The 20026-nt window shown below is 43.2% G+C and overlaps 1 protein-coding gene across 6 annotated transcripts in view; it reads left to right on the top strand.

Moving 5' to 3' along the window:
* SASH1 (SAM and SH3 domain containing 1) overlaps positions 1–20026 on the top strand; it is a 336056-nt gene that overhangs the window by 121246 nt on the left and 194784 nt on the right. Inside the window, exon 1 of one of the 6 annotated variants that reach the window (XM_086708084.1) lies at positions 17216–17416. The exons of 3 other annotated variants lie outside the window; for them this stretch is intronic. In XM_086708084.1, the coding sequence (XP_086564210.1) occupies positions 17297–17416 (120 nt within the window). In that variant the 5' untranslated portion in view covers positions 17216–17296. Of the gene's footprint in view, positions 1–17215; positions 17417–17448; positions 17688–20026 lie in introns of those variants that run through there. 2 more of the 6 variants (XM_086708090.1, XM_086708088.1) reach the window with 2 other exon arrangements.

Genomic DNA, 20026 nt, shown 5'->3' on the forward strand with positions numbered 1-20026 from the left:
ATTCTACTCAGAGTATAAACAACACAGAAGCAGAAGTCCCGTCCCCTTGCAGCCTTAACTTGTGCTATTCTCATTTTAGAAGCCATATGGCGTCGATACAGTCCCACGTCCTGTAGTGAACCCACACGATGCCAAGACCACAGCCACGTACTTCCTCATGCAGCACCCTCGAGGACCCTGCACACTAATTAGACTATTTTTGCTCATACAAAACAAAGCAGAAAACACTTACTTGATCAGTTTGGAAACGGTCTTTTACGCCGTATTGGGTTCCCTTCAATTATTCAGCTCGTTGGAAGAAAATAAATCCCAATTATTAATCATATCCTATTAGATCAGACTTGAAAACAATTTATATGGTAATGAGGAATTTACTGAGCCCACTTGAGTATATTGTTTTGCGGCTGAGTCTAGGGGTTATTTCTAAGATATTCATGGTCATTTCTCCCTAATCAATGGCATATATTTTCAGTTTAGGCCCTCAAACAAATTTTGGAAATAGATGTCTTTTTATTTTCTTCTTCCCTTCTCCCAACACAATTACTGTGTCCTTAGCTCAAGAGGAGGGACAAGAAAGAGAAGATACATTTCTAATACCTTATTCTTTCCCAGGCCCCAAGTCCATTAATGAACAATAGTATAGATGGATTAAAAAAAAAACCAGTTAATGATCTGCAAACATTCAAGGGATTAAGTGGGCTACTATTTATCATTAATGTTAAACAGAATTGAAATGAAAATTTTAATAACCCCTGTTATTCATTCAGAGGTCCCTCCGTGATAAGTATTGTGCTAAGTGCTTTTCCATGTAATAATAATAAACGTAGCTCATATTATTAGTATTATTATTATTGAGAATTTATTATGTGCCATGCATAGTGTCAGGTTCTTTACAAACTAGCTCATTTATTCCTTTGGACAACACACGTCAGAGATACTATCGTTAACCGTATTTTATTTTATTTTTTGTATCATTGTTCTTTAGCCCTATATTATAACTCAAGGAAGTGAGGCTTGGAGAATCCTTGCTAAAAGTTGAACTTGGTAGGTCTGAAGCCAAAGCCTGTGTGCTCCGCTCTGACTCTTGATCATTGGGTGAACCCTTAACTGGGCAGGTTTTGGTTTTGGTTTTGGTTTTTCTGATGCATTGATTGGTCACCTTTGTATCATTTCAAACTATTTCAAAGCTTAGTCATGGGAACTTTCTTGGCCTGTCAAAATCTCAGGAATAAGAAAACCTGCCATACCTCTGAACATTTCTGCTTTCCGGAATCCTTGCGCTAGGGACCAATAGATTCTGCCCCTTCGCAACCCTGAGGATACAGGAATCCTTTTGTTCGCTGACTTCCTGGCACACCAGGGTTTTCAAACTGGAATCAAAATAGAGTCCGAATAAGGGGCGCCTGGGTGGCTCAGTCAGTGAAACATCCGATTTCAGCTCAGGTTGAGCCCCGCGTCGGCTCTGTGCTGATGGCTCAGAGCCCGGATCCTGCTTCGGATTCTGTCTCCCTCTCTCTCTGCCCCTCCCCCACTTGTGCTCTGTCTCTCTCTGTCTCTCAAAAATAAATAAACGTTAAAAAAAATAGAGTCCGAGTATTACTTCTGCCTAGCTTGATTTAAAACTTTCATTGTTTTTCTCAAACGATTTACTTAAAATACACTCTTACTGGAGTCACAGCACCTTGTTTACCGTTTGCCATAATTTCACCCTTATCTAGGTTTTTCCAGGTGGAAGCAGCTTCCGTGGTCTTCCCTCTGTTTCTCCCATTTTAGGCGGGAGAGGCCGAGTGGAAATCCACCAGAGTCCCTGATGGAAGCAAGGCAGAGCAGACGGACGGGCCTTTTTATTTTTAATTCACTGAATATGAAGGGAGCCGTTCTGTAGCTGTTTTCAGTCTAGACAGGATATGATGATAATAGCACAAATAAAAGTTCATGTATTTCAGCCAGGGACAAATTAAGTGGGTACAGGGCATAGATATATGTCATGCTGTTATTAACATCGAGCAGCACACAGCCCACTTCAGGGCATGGTGCCCAGATTAATTGGCTTGCCCAGAATGCATCTCTGATTAGAAGAAAGCTCTCAGGGAATGCTGGGCAGTGTGCATTTGGACTCTCAGTGTTTCTTCTCACAGGCACTGAAAGTTAGGCATTTTATTTTATAGACCAAGAGCATGAGCGGCATGGGACACCATTGGTTTATGAAATGTTTTGCTGGTTTTCCTTCATAGGTTATAAATATTTCTGGGAGAAACTTCCACCATATGTTGGGACCATTCAAGTAGCATTTATTATTGCTTTCCTGAAGTGCCCAGGCTCCTGCACAGGCAGGGATTATAGAATTATGGGAAGAGGTGTGCATCTTGAGTATATATGCGTGCTTGAAAGATCAAAGTGAGGCTCTTTATGTCACACGAGCTACTGAAATACAATGCCCCGAGATGGCTGTGCTTAAAAACACTGCCATTTGTGCCTCTAGGAATATAATGGTGATCAGATATGGCACCTGGCTGACTGAACTCCATTCTGAGAGTCAGCCAGCAAGAGAAGGAATCGGGAGAAATAGCCAAAGGCACAGAGCAACTTCAAAAATAGTGTCTCTCCATGGAAAAGCTGAGATGAATAGTAAAGAAGGTAGGCTCTGTATCCAAGAAAAATCAAGGGTGAAATTGCTTGTGTTGCTGACCAAAGGCTAAATACTTCTCTTGGATACGGACAAGGAACTCCAGTGGCCTCTAAAAACCCCAGCCATGCATAAGCCAATGATAAAATTCAGTCCAATAAAGACCTCTTGTTAATCTGGGACACCACGTTAATCATGATACCTGCAAAGCCAGGAAAATTAAACACTGTGGGTGGATCAAAAGAGGTGGTTCCTGAATATTTGTTATTATTAAGAAGCTTTGAGGAAATATTAAGAAAACCTTTCTCAAGCGTGACTCCCAACAGCTCCCGCTTGCTTTTATTGGAGGCTGCATCTGTTCAGATTCCATTCCTTAAAAATTTGCCATAAGACATTCCTATTCCTTTTTGGAAATGCGACAATATGTAAACCTTTCTCAGCACATTCCATCCTTGAACAGTGAGGCATTCAAGAATTATCGTAAGTAATGTAAAAAGTTATACTTTCTGAGACTGGGTTTTGAGAAGAAATCTTAGGCGTCCAGCTTCAGAAGCTCAATCCTGCTGATTTTTTGCAATTATTTACATAGCGAATCTAGAAGTCTAAGCTTCTGAGTACTGAGAATTCCTGCCCAGGTGTCACACTGGAGACCTTGTGGTCTAAGGCGCTAATATCACGGGCTGCAGTCTCTGCCACTCTCTGTCACTGAGGCATTCAATCATTCATTCGCCAGACCACTGGAGCACAGTTGTGTTGACCGGCATCGAATGTGGCTCCATGAAGGCTTGAATCTGGAGGAGGAAGAGTAGCAGGCACGTTTTGGAAGGTGATGGATGAGTAGCGAGTGTTTCAAAATATGTAACGTATAGGGTAGCGTCCAGACACAGGATACGTTTGGTTTTTTTTTTTTTTGACAGAGAGCGAGAAGGCACAAGTGAGGGAGGGGCAGAGAGGGAGGGAGGGAGAGCGAAGTGGGACTCACCCAAAGCAGGCTCGAGCTCACGGGAAGTAGGACTCAAACTCATGAGCCATGAGATCATGACCTGAGCCAGAGTCAGATGCTTAATAACTGAGCCATCCAGGCGCCCCGTGGTAAACATTTAAAATGTTAGCTATTAACTCTGTGTTTATCATCAGACTACAGGGTAACAGCGTAGAGAACTTCTCAGTGGTAATGAAATTCAAAATCCCACCATGCCCGTGCATTCCCAGTCCTCCTTTCACATTCATTTATTCGTTCAAAAGCTATTTATTGATCTCCTACTATCATTGAAACAATGGCATAGGCTATTTGCACGTTTTCTTCTCATTTCTGTACATAGGCACTCCTAATTTCTCAGAGTGAAGTGTCTTATACAAAGGATATTTTCCCACGCTGTTATATGTTCTTTATATTAACATTTTAACCAGTGAGCATTATTCTTTCCATAGCATCATTTATTTGACTATTCTTCTCTTGTGGAATATGAAGCTTCTTTCCAAATTTTCAATATTATACAAGTGTGATAATAATTCTCTGAGCACAGAGCTTCTCATTTTTTTCCCCAATAATTTGCCAGACTAAGTTCCCAGAAACCTGAATACTGGGTTAGAGGATATAAACACTTTTATGGATTGTGATGCATCCGAGCAAATTTCTGAATCTTACAGGAACTTACAGTGATAATTTTCTTCATAGCCATCACACTGCTTGCCACCTTCATGAAGATCCTGTTTGATTTCTAGACAGAAAATGGAGGAACCCTCTAGTCTCATCGAGAATGCATATAGTGGCCATTTCTTATACAGGTTATCTTCCAGATGCCATAACCCATGCACTGTATAAAGGACTTCCATGAGGCAGGAAAGGCATTTGCCTGCTCCCCAGACTTTTAGCACCTCGTGACTGCCTTAGACCTTATTCCCTAAGCCCATTTCTGTATCTAAACACCCCCCTTTGGCATCACAGGATGTTACAAATGGAAGAGACCCCAGATAGCTCATTTTAGAGTTGAGGACTCAGAAAGCCAGGGAGATTGTGAACAACTTCAGATCACAGACTTGGTGGAGAGATCTGGGACGAGATCAGCTGATTGGTAGTGCTGTTAGAAAGTATCAAGGGGGGTGGCCCATATACTAATATTGGAAAGGAAAAGAAAAAACTCAGCATGGCCTTTGGGCAGGTGCGACCTGCACATTAATGAAGTGTTCTAAATTTCGCTCCCTCCCTAATGTGCCCATGGTGTTTCACGTGTACCCTGTTATCACAGGCTGTGTAATTACCTACCCGGCCCAGGGGCTCTCGGCAGTTCATGGCGCACTCTGAAAGTAAAAGGAAGGCTACCATCCCAGAAAAGAAATTAGGAAGCATCAAAATACCAAGAATGACCTCTTCCAGAACATTAAGACTAACCTCTTTAGCATACAGCGTACGAGGTGCACTTGGACCCGCCACCCATATACCCTGAGATTTGGATCCAGCCGTTCCCTCGCCAGCATTTCTTTTGTTTTTAATGATTATTTAATTTGGGAGAGAGAGAGGGAGGGAGAGAGCCTGTGCGAGTGGAGGAAGGGCAGAGAGAGAGAGAGAGAGAGAGGGAAAGAGAGAATCCCAAGCAGGCTCCACGCTGTCAGCCCGGAGCCCAAGAGCACAGACCATGAGATCATGACCCAAGCCAAAAATCAAGAGTCCGATCCTTAACTGACTGAGCCACCCAGACGCCCCTCACCAACGTTTCTTCAAACAGTTTCAAGTTCCTCTGACACATACTGTTATTTTATGTCTTTGTACCTTTGTTCTGGTTGTTCTCGTAGCCTGAAACCAACTTAGAGCCTATACAGCTAGCAAATTCTGACTCCTCCTTCAGGAATTGTTAACTCAGACAAAGCCTTCTGCAGGATAGCTTCCATGATGATTCCAGGCTGCAGTGGCTATCTAGTCTCTCAGTTTACAAAGGACCTGGGCATTCTTTTATCACACTGGGTTGAGAATATTTGTTTCTGTGTCTGTCTCCCTCACTAGACGAAGCTGACCAAGATCAGGATCTGTGACTTATTTTCATATTCCCAATGCTGAGTACACAGTACACATTTCATAAATATTTGTTGAACTGAAATATCTAAACTGTCTGCATAAAAGCTTATGAAAACCCTAAAATCCACTGAAGGTGGTCTATCGGGGAAATGTGACTTAGAATGTAATTGTTACATAGAATGCTTAGATCAGTTTTGTTGTATCATTGGCTGGACACAATGTGTTTTCAAGAAAGAGGTAGTCTATGTGGCCTCAAAATGAGGGAAACCCACAACAGCAGTTTCTCAAAAATCTAAATTGTAATATCATCGCCATCATTTCCTCTCGGATCTTACTTTAGAGGTACTCTGTAAAGTTGCAACCTCTCCTTCTCTACTAGTTCTTTTCCACTTAACTTACAAATTTGCTCACATCTTTAAAAATCTTTCTTCGGACCTTGTGATCCCCTCTGATTATCATTTTTCTTTTCCATTTTTCTTCATCATTCTTCAGTCCCCTGCAATGTAACTTCTACTCCTTCCCCTGATGCGGAGATTGCACTGGCCAACTAAGATTATCAGTAAGCTCCCAAATGAGTATACTGTTGGTTGACTTTTCCATCATGTTGGACACTGCTGATGGCTTTTTTCTGTAATTCCCACCTTCCATGACATGGTGCATCATGATTCTCCTCCTCTGGGACCATTATCACTCAGACATTGTGTCATTTCCCTGTGGCATTCCCTTGAATGCTGATGTTCTCCAAGTTCTGTCTTTCTCACTTTTCCATTGCCTTTTATGTCAATGGGTATCTTTTTTTTTTTTTTACTAACCATCATATCCTATGGGTCTTTCAAAAAATAAAGATACTTGAGAAAAAAGAATCCTTGTGTACTGTTGGTGGGAATGTAAATTATTACAACCACTATGGAAAACAGTATGGAGATTTTTTTTAAATATTATAGAGTTGCCAGGGCACCTGGGTGGCTCAATTGGTTAAGCATCTCGACTCTTGGTTTTGGCTCAGGTCATGATCTTGTGGGTCATGAGTTCAAGACCCCATTGGGCTCCATGCTGACAGTATGGAACCCACTTGGGATTCTCTCTCTCCCTCTCTCTCTCTCTCTCTCTGTGCCTCCTCCATGTGCTCGCATGCACATGCTTTCTCTCTAAATAAATAAATAAATAAATAAAATTTAATTTAAAAAATAGAATTACCATATGATCCAGCAATTCCACTTCTGGGTATATATCCAAAGGAAATGAAAAAAGCATCTCAAAGAGATATCTGCACTCATTCATTGCAACATAATTCACAATAGTCAAGGTATAGAAACAACCTAAGTGTATGTCAACCAATGAATGGATAGAAAGATGTGACACAAATAAATATAAATACAATGAAGTATTATTATTCAGCCATCAGAAAGAAGGAAATTCTGACATGTGTCACAACACAGATGGACCCCGAGGGCATTGTGCTAAGTGAAATACGTCAAAGAAAGACAAATACTGTATGGTATCACTTATATGTGGAATCTATAAAAGTCAAACTCAGAACCAGAGTAGAATGGCGGTTGCCATGGAGATGGGGGAGCGGGGAGATATTGGTTGAAGGGTACAAAGTTCATTTGCAAGACAAGTAAGTTCTGGGGATCTAATACACAATATGGTGATTATAGTTACTACCACTGTAGTTGCCAACAGGGTAGATCTTCAATGTTCTCACCACGAAAAAGAAATGGTAACTACGTGACATGATGGTGATGGAAATGTTAGCTTAATGTTATGGTGGATATATTGCAGTATATAAGTGTAGCACATCAACATATTGCACACCTTAAACTTACACAATGTTGTATGTCAGTTATATCTCAGTAAAGCCGGGGGGAGAAAAGGGGAATATTTCAGACAAATGAACAGACTGAACAAAACAGAGAAGCATAAAACAGAGAATATAGAGAATGTGGAAAAAGATAGATAAGAGCTTCCCCGAATAATTCTAAGTTGGATCCGAACAGAAAATCAAGCTGGAAATGCCATGTGGGATCAGGCAGGAACCAAGACGCATGTGCTACAGTAGCCACATTATTAATTTTTGTAACCTTTTTCCCAGGTTAGCAGCATGACTTAAAAATGGTCTTGTTTTAAATTTCACCCCCCTCTAGGCTCCACATGGCCAATAATCAATAAAACAAACCCGGGGCACCTTGCTGGCCCAGTTGGAAGAGCATGTGACTCTTGATCCCAGGGTCATGAATTTGAGCCCCACGTAGGGTGTAGAGGTTACTTAAATAAATTAAAGTTGAGGCACTGGGTGGTTCAGTCGGTAGGGTGGCCGACTCTTGATTTTGGCTCAGGTCATGATCTTACAGTCATGAGACTGAGCCCCACATCAGGCTCCTTGCAGAGTGTGGGGCCTGCTTGGGATTCTCTCTCTCCCTCTCTCTGTCTTGGCCCCTCCCCTGCTCACGTGTGAGCACGTGCACTCTCTCCAAATAAACTCTAAAAAAAAAAGAATAATAATAATAACAATAAATAAATAAAACAAACCTACATTGGACAGTTTAACACTTCATTTTCAAAAAAAAAAAAGATTAGATGTTCCTGAAAACCAGGGCTATCTTTTGTTAATACCCAACGTAATGCCAAACATAATCACCACTCAATCAATATTTGTTGCATGATGACTGACTGACTGATTGAATAACAGACCAAAATCTCTTTAATTTGAACCGGTAGGAGAAAAACTAGTCAAAATTATGCAATATTCTCAAAGAATACAGAAAGTAGTATAAATTTATTTAGGAGAATTAATTATACGTGAAATGTTTCATGATACTTTTAACCAGCCTTAAAATATTATTTCCTGATGTTGGATAAAAATCCTCTCATTTTTCTTCTTTAAGTTTTATTGATTTGTGAGTCGATCTCTCCCTCTCTCTCTTTCTTCCTTCTCTCTCTCTTTCTCTCTTTCCTCTTTCTCTCCCTCATAATACAAAAGCAAATCTGGTCCAGCCTGGGATGAATCCTCATGAATTGTGATGAGTCGGTCTAGACTAAAGTACATTTATTTATGGATTCGCCAGTGAATGGTCGATTTGCTATGATTTAGCTTTAGCCTCTTAATTTTGCCTTTATGTAGTTATCAAAGAAAAACAGAAAATTTTCACACAGATTTTTTACTGTTTTCGTTTGCTAGCTTTGATCATTCCAGAGTAGCTATGTTTTGGAGAATTTTTATAATCCATGCTACAGTTGAAGAATTCTTCGGCAAATGTAAATTTGTGTTTTTCATCTTTTTCCTTTCATGTGTGTTCCATTAGACCAGGAAATTGACATTTCAGCCTAGAAGACTTAGGCCAGATGTTAAGTCCACTGGTTGAACGATGGATTTCCTGCCCTAATAGGTGACCTCTGAAAGCAAGATAGGCTTTTTCTTAATGGATAGACTGTCCAAATGACCTCATTTCTAGAACAAGTGGCCTTTGTTCAGTGTCTCTTTGCTATTGGAATCAACAGCATCTGATTTTTGAGGACATTTATTAGATAAAGAGTAGCTAGCACCTAGCTGTTTCATTTATAAGGCATAGGGGAAATTTTTGCCTAGACAATCCTTTTTTTGTTTCTTTAAAAATATTTGTGTTTATTGAGAGGGAAATGGTGTAGAAAATCTGGTGCCTGCTTACCCATATTAATATTTCTTTTAGATTTCAAACCCATTCAGGCCAGCACTAACCATAGAGCATGTTATATGCTTCCCTAAACAGGGAATTGTTTCACTAAGCTTGACCAAGGCACTATTTCAAGAAGTAGCCATGACCCCAGTGTCCTGTCATTCCAACTTCTATCTCCATATGTGAGAAGCTCATTGAGACATTCCCATGGCATCACCTCTTTTGATGAGTTCTTCACCAAGTTCATTTATTTATATCTTCAATTGTGTAAGGCAGCTCAGAAGAACTGAGATAACTGAGCCTTTGTGTGTGTGTGTGTGTGTGTTCGCGTGCACATGCACCCATGGCTCTGTGTGTCACAGGAAGTGCGATTTGAAAGAAAGTAACCAAGAGAGGACAATGGCTTTGAATGATGAGGGGGAGACCATATGACTTACTCTACATGGAAAGGAGGGGGGGCAGATTGCTTGAGAAGGAAGATATATGTTTCTAAGATTCTAAAATGATAGAATTTTATAGCCGAAGGGAAAGTTGAGTGTTTTTTTTTTTGTTTATTCTTTTCCGGGAACAGGAATGGGAGTGTTTCATTTTAATAGCCAGCAGATAAATTTTACTAGTGTTAAAATCTTGCTCCTTGTGATATGAAATGTTGACTTCCTCGCAAAAGACATAGAACAGCATAGAGCAGAAGCATATAGAGAGTTGGCATCAGTATGGGCTGTTAGGGTTTCTAAATAAGTCAACCCTAAGACTCAGGGTTGTTCCTTAAATAATTTATCCAGCAAATACGTGACTCTGTAAAAAAGTGAATGGTGAAAAGGATATCATACTTTTCCTTTGTTTTAATGAGTCAACATGTATTTTTTTCCGGGATGTTAGTCACAGTTCAGTGCCCCCCTCCTTTTTAAATAGCCGTACACAAGTGTCTTTGACCATAAGTTATTTTTTGTTGTTGTTCAACCAAAGCATCCTGGCTCATACTTCATTTCCAGATAAGATTGTAATAATCCTCTATGCTTAGCGGGATTAATTAAGTAACAAGAATCTTTTGTCCTGTGGCACATAATATTTTGGAACTTCAGAGAAGCAGAGCAACAGTTTTGACTGGAGATTTTTAATTTAATAGAAAAAATTCTTTTTTGCAAGTATGTTTAAGCGATAGGGACAGCCTAATAGGTGTTCTTATTGGGTAAAGTTTATAAAATGGACAAGGTTGACGAAGAAATTTGGTTGGTGGACGATAGTTCCCCGGTATGCTTTTAAGCCTTTCATCGCACAATTTGGAAATATTTAACACAATCTCTGGTCTCTTATCAGCACTTTTTTTCCCCCTTATGCTCTCCTAATCTAAAAAGATAAATAGGAGGGCGTATGATTCCAAAGATAATCCCCTCCCCGTGTTCCCTTTTTCTCCTCTCTGAGGTATCAGTTTGCTGTCACATCACCAGGGGTCTCTCTACAGGACACTATCCTCATGTTAATTCAGAAGTAATTTTATGAGTTGAAGTCTTTTGGTTCTTTGCCTTAAACGTTGTGAAATCACTATGGGCAGCCCAGCAGAATTGTCCATTAGATGCATCACTGAATAGTTCAGAATCCTCGTATTTCGGAATTACAAATGGCCTTCGAATACTAGTAGGCCTGACGGGATAATTCCCAGGCAGAACCTCGGTGTTTACACAACATCGACACAGATGAAAACCTAACGGGTTAGGCCAGTGACATAGCTTATCAGGGTGGAAGAAGAGATTTCAGAGAAAAGTATTTATGGCCCTGCATCGTCCTTAGGCTTATTTACCTTCTCTCCCGAGCCTGTGGTCCGTCTTTACTTTGTTTTAATTCCTGTTTAGTTTTCTCTGAGCTATTTTCTCATCTCTCTTACCAAATATTTTGAGACAAAGAGGTTTTTAAACAGGTTAATGCTTTAGCATGAGGTTGGCTCATCTTTCAGGCATTTGTGAAAAAAAAAAAAAAATGTGTGGGATCATCAAGGGAAAAATGTAACATTGCAGTCTCTCCTGGAGGTTAGATCCCCAAGGCACTGCAGGATGCCCAGCATTGGAGTGCCAGAGAGCGTTGCTGATGGTAGGCAAACATGAAATGAGCTTATCTATTTTCATTGCTTAATTTCAGAAGGGAGTATGGTAAAAAAATGAAATATCGATGTAAAAAAAATGAATAAGTTGGGCTATTTATAATCTTTCAGACCTAATCTCTGCTTAATGTTACATTTCCTCTGCAGAATATGTGTTGTCTTTAAAAAATACCAAGTATTTCCATGACGCTGTGTTCCTAAAACAGGTACTCTTCTATGGATAATACATTTTAATCCCAATATTTAATTGCCCTTTAAAGCCAAATATCTCTGAGCATCTGACTTGGGGATCGCCACTCACTTATCTCGTGACGGTTTTTTTAACCAATTAATGTTTTTAAAGCAATCTCCCGGTATCGTTTTTCGAGATATTGCATTTTAAAACTTCGCGTTTCCTCAGCCATGTGTTCTTTTTCCTTAGTCTGACATTTCCATGGTTCCAAATGGCCCTCGGATGTGAGCAGCTATCACAATCACCTTGGTGGTGGTAGGGAGGCTTGTGAAAATACAGATGGCTGGTCCCACCCCCAGGCTGTTTCATTCTGTAGGCTTGAGATGGGGCCTGGAAATGTGCATTTCCAACACGTTCCTAGGTGATGCCACGGCTTCTGTTCTTCAGTCTACACGTTGAGAAGCAGTGATCTAGATAAAATATTGTAAACTATTGACAGATGTTGTTATTTGCTGGTAGGATGGACTAAGACAGTGGCAGGGGAGATGGAGAGAGGTGGATGAGTTTGGCAAGTATTTAGGAAGTAGAATCCACAAGGCTTACCCATGGTTTGTTTATTTATTTCGGAAGAGAGAAAGAGAGCACATGTACCAGCTCGAGCGAGTGGGGGAGGGGCAGAGAGAGAATTCCAAGCAGGCTCCACGCTGTCAGCTCGGAGCCCAACGTGAGGCTCTGTCCCATGACCATGAGACCACGAACCCAGTCGAAATCAAGTGTGGGACGCTCACCTGCCTGAGCCACCCAGGCACCCCTTATCCATGGTTCCGATGGGACTGTTGGTAAGCGAGGGGAAGGACTCAAGCAGGTCTCTTGACTTTGGTAGCTTGAACAAATTCGTGGATGAGCAAGTACTGAAATATGAAACGAGCAGGGTGGTGGATCGTGGCGAGAAATCATAAACTCCATTTAACGTTTAACTGAAATATTTTTTAGATGTCAGGCGCCTTGCCTGACCTAGAGTACATTTTCAGTAAGTGACAGATGTTGTTATTGCTGTTATTACCACCTTTACTACAAGAGCTGACCAGTCCTCACCGCCCCACCCTGCCACACGGAACCTCCCGAGTCCTTTCCTCAGCCACCATATTTAAAGGCTAAGAATTACTCCTTTATGCAAGATGTAGGTATGAACGGGGAGATTTCCTGCTGATAGCTACCCCTTGGTGGTATGAGTGGATAGGGGAAGGAGAAGCAAAGGGAGGAAGAAAGGAGGAAAGGTTCTGATTAATAGAGAATTATTGCCTGAGTTATTACAGATGGCCTTACAACAATCATCTTACATAGGCGGAATTATCCCATTTTCCAGATGAAATAAATAACTTGCCCAATGTCTTATAAAAACCTGAGTGAAAATTCAAACCCAGCTCTGTCCTGACTCCATTACATTTGGGCTCTCTACTCCAAACTCTACCTTTAATGCCAAGCTTTGGCATGACTGCTTTGTCTTTCTTACGTCAGAATGATGACCTACATAGACTGTAGGCAACACCCGACAAGTGCTAGTGACTTTTAACCTTTTAAAATCCTGACTCATAGTGAGAACCACTTTTTACACAGCATGCCATATTTACATTCATACATATATGTCTGTCTCTATATATGTGTTACACATCTGTATGTGCAGCAATATGACTGAGACTAATTTTCAAGAAATAACACTCTAGGGGGTGGCACTTAAGACTCTTGATTTCAGCTCAGGTCTTGATCCCAGGGTTGTGGGATCGAGCCACACGTTGGGCTCCAGGCTGAGTGCGGGGCCTGCTTAAGATTCTCTCTCTCCCTCTGCCCCTCTCCCCTGCTTGTGCTTCCTCCCTCTCTCTCGCTCAAACAAAATTAAAAAATAACTCAGTGAGATAGGTATTATCAATATTTAATCTCTATAAATGCAGTCTGATACTCCTCATTCATTGCAATGAATATAAATTAGGATCCACAGAATTGATTTCACAATCAACTTTTGGGTCTCCGCTAAATCGATGGGAAATCTTCTGGAATTCCTTTTCTTTCCTTGGAATTCACTCCCCAACACCATGGCAATTCCAATTAGAAAGACAGAAGGGGTGAGTAGGATTCCTGGGTACTTTGTGTATACACATCTTTAGTGGCACATCTATACTTGCCTACCCTGCAGATCTTTGTAAGGGCAAACATAATACAGTAGAGATGAAGAACTTCAATTTTTTAAAACATTTATTTTTGAGAGACAGAGCACGAGCAGGGGAAGAGCAGAGAAAGGGAGACACAGAATCCGAAGCAGGCTCCAGGCTCTGAGCTGTCAGCACAGAGCCCGACACAGGGCTCGAACTCACGAACCATGAGGTCGCGGCCAGAGCTGAAGCTGGATGCCTAACTGACTGGGCCACCCAGGAGCCCCAAGATGAAGAACTTTTCAAAGCAATCAGGGGCGCCTGGGTGGCTCAGTTGGTTAAGCGTCCGACTTCAGCTCAGGTCATGATCTCACGGCCTGTGAGTTGAAGCCCCACATCGGGCTCTGTGCTGACAGCTCAGAGCCTGGAGCCCGCTTCGGATTCTTTGTCTCCCTCTCTCTCTGCCCTTCCCCCGCTCGCACTCTGTCTCTCTCTCTCTCTCTCTCTCAAAAATAATAAACATTAAAAAGAATTTTTCAAAGTAATCAAGTCATCTGATTGTGCTACGTAGCTGTGTTTACTTGGACTATTGTTCAAGTTCTCTGGAGCCCATTTCTTCTTACGTGAAAGGAGGGATTTTACCCAGATCACCTCCCAGGCCTTTTTTCACCCTCATGGGATATATTATAAAAAGCTCTGAGTAAATGGTACTGTATCAGATCTGAAATAGTATGATGATGATCATGATGTTGATGATCAGTCTTTTACATTTTGTTCAAAAGCCCCTAAAGAATTTTTTTTGGAGTGTATTTATTTGAGAGAGACAGACAGTGCAAGCAGGGAAGGGGCAGAGAGAGAGGGAGAGGGAATCCCAAGCAGGCTCTGTGCTGGTAGCGTGGAGCCTGACACAAGGCTCGAACTGACTTAACTGTGAGCTCATGACCTGAGCCGAAACCAAGAGTCGGAGGCTTAACCGACTAAGCCACCCGGGTGCCCTGCCCCTGAAGAAATTTTTGAAAGCAAAGATTGACATTAACTAAAGGAGGAAAGATTCAAACTTGGGAGAAGTAATCGGGCTCGTTTTGAGCAGACACATTATGAAGTCGAGGGCAGAGAGGTTCAGCTTCATTTTAAAAATGGTCATCAACATTATTCATGTCGTAGAAGTTGAAAATGACTCCTCAAAAGTTCTTACTTCTCTACAGACAGCAAAATTGTGGGTATCAACACACCCCTACCCCCCACCCCCAATGTTAGTTATCTCATTTCCCCATACATTTATTAGGGAGCGCTGAGAAAAGGAGCTTAAATATCTAGGGTAGGTTGATTTCTAGAAACACCAAAATGTGGGCTAAGGTTTAATTATATTGATAGGTGTGTATGTGTTGTTGCTTAAAAGTACCTGTCTTTAGATGACCCTGAAATATAATATCACCTCTGAGGACTTGGGTAGCAATTAGCAAGGCCTTGCCTCATCTAGGATGGGGAAACTGAGCACGGAAAGGTTAAATGCTTTGCCCCCAGGTCATCTGATGAGTCAAGAAGAAAGACTCATGATTGGTGCTGGAGACTTAATCCTCCCCCAACCGGGCTCCTGCCACCCTGATTACTTGACTTCTTGCTTCATCACTTGCCCGAAAGTATTTATGTGGAGAACAGGCTGCCTCCTGGTAGACGCCGCACGGTTCGTATTTTCTTGAATTGAGTAAGTTACCACGTGACTAATACATCGAAATTCTCAAATACACCAGTGAAATCAACCCTGAAAGGTTGGGTTTTTTTTCTTAGTTTCACGTCTCTATCGATGCGATAATGATGTTAGTAAAGCCCGCCACTGCTTTAAGTAAAATTATTGGGGTTCCCAGCATCTCAGAGCACACATCCGGGATACCCCCTGCATCCGTTCAGGAAAGCACAGGCCTGGTCGTACTGACGCAGTGCCCAGCACTCTTGACCCTTCAACCTGATGCCTCCTTACTCTCAAGGGAACACTTCCTCATTGTTTTTCTTCCCTTTCAAAACTATTGTCATCAGGGATTACGCTTATAAATGTAATTACTTTTTAAAAAGTTTTTTTTTCTCAATTTTGAACTTTCCTTAAGGGCTATTCACCCATGTGCATGGATGGATGGTGCTCCCAGTAATTAATGCTGTAGCAAGGACGTTTCAAGGACACGCTCTTATCCCCTCCTTTTCTGTGGACTCCGAAGGAAAAACAAAAACAAACAAGAGAGGCCTCTAAAACAAGCAAGGGCTCTCTCTTCCTGGAGCATTTCACCTGCTTTTATTTTATTTATTTATTTTTTTGGGTACCTCTCAGCCCTTTAACGTAGGATCAGTTTCCTTGTGGTTTCTTAACGGTTACACAAAGGGATCAATCACCAAATAAGATGTGTCATCTCCCAGAGAAAATTCTCTTGAGTGGGTTTTAAAGAAAGACTCATAAAAGGATAAATACCTCTACAGGGCTATTTCCCTTATAAAATAAACCCGTCATGGATCTTGTCCTTGGAAAAACACACACACGGAGTGTGTGTTGCCTCAGTGGTTACAACCATAACATTTAGCTCCGAAACTGGCCCTCCCCTATGCTCTCACTACAAGGCAACCATTAAAACCCAAAGCGCATTTTCCCTAAACAGCCGAAACCCCTAGCAATGCAGGGCATTGTGGGCACCCAGGAACCAAAACGTCCCGCTCATAATAAAAACGGTGCACACGATGGCTCGTGCCCAAGCTTTCACACTTGTTTTTGCAAGTCTCGGCTGACGGCGGCAGAGTTGCATTTCCTGGGATGGCTTGACTGCACGCGGGGCGAGGTGCGGATCGATAGTGCAGCGACACCGACTCCTCGCGAACGCTTTCGGCGGCAGTCGCTTAAAGATCCACTTTCTCGAGTGCCTGTGGCCCAAAACGTTTCCGTGCATGGCGCGACTGGAAGCCTGCGCAGGCGGGAGACGCAGCGCGGCTGCTCTTTCAACAGGCGATTTGTTCTCCTGTCTGTGGCTCATTTCCATGCAAAGAGCCTGACATCAGAGCACCTTTTGTTGCTAAACGCTTTCTTTAGCGTCGAGGGGAGAGAGTCATGTGGAGCTGGAAGAGCTCATTTTCCAGAGAGGGGTCCCGAGGCGCGCCCGGCCGCTCGCCGAGGCGCCGCGCTCAGCCCAGCGGGGCCCTGCCCGGACTTGCTGGAAGAAAGGAGTCGCGTGCCTTAGCGAGCCGGTCCCGGGCGCCGGAAGAAACGCCTTCGCCGCGGCTTTAGGCGCCGCTGGGGCCGCCGCGGTTCCCCGCCGTAAAACTCGGTGGTGCGGACTTTGCCTTCCGCTACCCCGCGGCCGAGCCGAGCCGGGCTGGGAAAGTTTCTGGAGTTGTCAGTCGCGCGGCCCGCCGCCACCTAGAGCCGAGGCGCGGGCGCCTGCGAGGGGCCCCCGCGGGGTCGCCGGGGCCATGCGGCGCGGGGGCGCGGCTCGCTGACGCGGCGGGCGGGGACCGGCGCCGGGGGGCGGGAGGGGGGGCCGGCCGCGCGCTGGTGCGGAGCGAGGGCGCCCCGGGGACCCGGACGCACGGCTGGCGCGCGGGACGCGGCCATGGAGGACGCGGGAGCAGCCGGCCCGGGGCCGGAGCCCGAGCCCGAGCCCGAGCCCGAGGGGGGCGCCGGCATGTCCGAGGCGTTCTCCCGGCTCTGGAGCGACGTGATGGGCATCCTGGTAAGTTACCTGCCGCCGGGCGGGCGCGGGAGGGGCGGGGCGAGGGCAGCCCCCGCGCGCCCCGCGCTCCCGGCGCGCTCGCCCACCTGGCAAGCCCACCGCCTCCGACTCGTCCTGCCCTCGCTCTCGGTCCCAGGGGGTTAAGAACACACGGGTATAGGATTTCAAGCCCTAATGAAAAAATAAGCAGCCGCAGATCGCCTCAAAGACGTTTCTTAACCAGGCGGGCACGATAATCTGGGACACCTGCTGAGAAGTTGGCGTGGCAAAGGTTAGAGTCCTTCAAAGAGTAGACGTAAATAACTAGCATTTGGCTGTTGCGCGTTCACAGTTGGATTGGGCCGGAGGCTGATGTTCCCGATGCTTATCTCTTCGCCATTTGTTGTCTGACCCCGAGAGGAAAACAAGCCATCTTCTTACTGGGAACCACCAAAAAGTGTGCTTACCCTGTTGGCGGTGGTTCAGCTGGTAGCATTACAGCATATTTGTTGTTTTATGTTTGCAACTAAAAACAATAGGACTTATTTTGCTAAATCTGTGCTGTCACGTATTTTGAAATGTCCAGTAAGTAAAACCGCCCGTGGACTTGGCATGATTTCTGAAAAATAGTTCTTAAGCATGGAGGATGAAGCTTTAACTTAACTTGTTTCGTGTTCAGAGCCTTGGGGAATTAGTAGATTTCCTTTGGTGGAACTGTAGGTAGGCAGGTAGACTGGAATCAGATGGGTGGGGGTTATTACAGTCAGACATCTTAGTCCACACAGAAAACGTCAAACTTAAAGAGCTGGAATTGGCAGTTGTTGGCAAATGCTCTAGATTTACTTTGGGATCTCTTAGTTTTCTAATGGAAGGTGTAGTTTTAGAAAGAAACTGGGGATGCTGAGAAGTGTACAGGAATGAAGATTTTGGGCTTTGGAGTGAGTGAGGCCGGGTCAAATCCCCGCTCTCCCATTGACTGACTGCGCAACCTTGGCCAAGGTGTGAAACTCCACTGATCTTCAATTTCATTACCTGAAAAATGAGGCAAAGAAGACTTGCTCAAGTTTTCTGAGCTTTAGTTAAGTTGATGTATAACTAGTGCTCCGCATACTGGCATATAGTAGGTACTCAATAAACCATAGCTCTCTATTTTTTCCCCCCTGCAAATAGTCTTGTGTCTCATCTTTCCAGTGTCAATTCATTTTTAGATGTTCATTGGTGTTTATAATTATTCCTGCACAGAAAACCAGGGAAGATTGGTCAAAGATTTCTGCTTTTCTCACTCTCCAATATTTAAAAAAAAAAAAAAGTGTATCAAAAAAATGTAAAACCTCGGGGCGCCTGGGTGGCTCAGTTGGTTGGGCGGCCGACTACAGCTCAGCTCATGATCTCGCAGTCTGAGTTCGAGCCCCGCGCTGGGCTCTGTGATGAGTGCTCAGAGCCTGGAGCCTGCTTCTGAGTCTGCGTCTCCCTCTCTCTCAGCCCCTTCCCTGCTTGCTCTCTGTCTGTCTGTCTGTCTCTCAAAAATAATAAACATTTTAAAAAATGTAAAACCTCAAGTTTTGGCATTTTTCTGAACATCACTGATGAAAATAGGCCTTCAGTGAAATTTCAGAAAACCCAGTGACTGTTTTAAAGTTGTGGTGATAGTTCATCGAGCCCGAAGCCTATCTTGTTATTTCTTGCTTAGATCCTGCTCTGTAAATTTTTAGTCACTGAGAAAATTGGTCTGATAACATCACCGTGCATCTTTTACTAGGGCGTGTCTGTAGAGGGGAGAGCTGCAGGGACTCACTTAAATGGGGGTGTGGGTTCAGGGTTGTTTGGGACGGGGCGGGGGGGGGATTGGCAGGTGGCACTTTGTGAAGATTTGCTTTTCCCTTCCCTGGCAGATTCCAGTGCTGTTGGGGCAGGTGTAGTAGTGTTCTTTGGTTGATTTAAAAGTTGGGGTGGAGCTTCAGAAGCTCAAACCTGTTATTCAAAGGACGGATATAGGAGAAAAGAAAATATGTGCTTCTTAAAGAGCCCATAGTTCAGTGTGAGGCTGGAAAGAATGTAAGTGATTGTCCCGAAGCGATTGTGTTCACCTCTGTTTTCCCATCTTTTAGACCGTCTTATTTTTCCTTTGGGGTAAATGTGGATATCAGGATTGTTACTTAGTAAAATTCTGAGGAAGATATGGTTTATCTCTCCTTTATGCATGTCTGTAAAAAGTCACCAGGTTAAAAGGATCTTTATTCTTTTAGAACACTGTCATCCAAGTGTTTACAGGAGACTGTCTTTCTAGAAATAAATCGAGACACAAAATTGACAGTTGACTTTCTCTGTTGCTTGAGATTAAAAAAAATACCATTTCCTTCAGTTTTTAAATAAGATTTTGCAGCCTATCAGCTTACACAGGTGAAGTGACTTGACCAATGGCACACATACACCTTGTTAGTGACAATGACAGATTGCACCCCTGTTCTTTGATCTACACCAGTTAGTAGGCTGATGCCATGATACTCCATAGTTAGCCATCCCGGGGAAACCTAATAGAAATGTCACTACATTCACTGTTTTATTTATTTATATATGTTTTAAAGTTTGTTTATTTATTTATTTAGAGAGAACAAGTAGGGGAGGTGCAGA

Source organism: Puma concolor, chromosome B2, assembly GCF_028749965.1.
Source record: "Puma concolor isolate L17-30 chromosome B2, mPumCon1.1.hap2, whole genome shotgun sequence".
NCBI classification, from domain to species: Eukaryota; Metazoa; Chordata; class Mammalia; order Carnivora; family Felidae; genus Puma; species Puma concolor.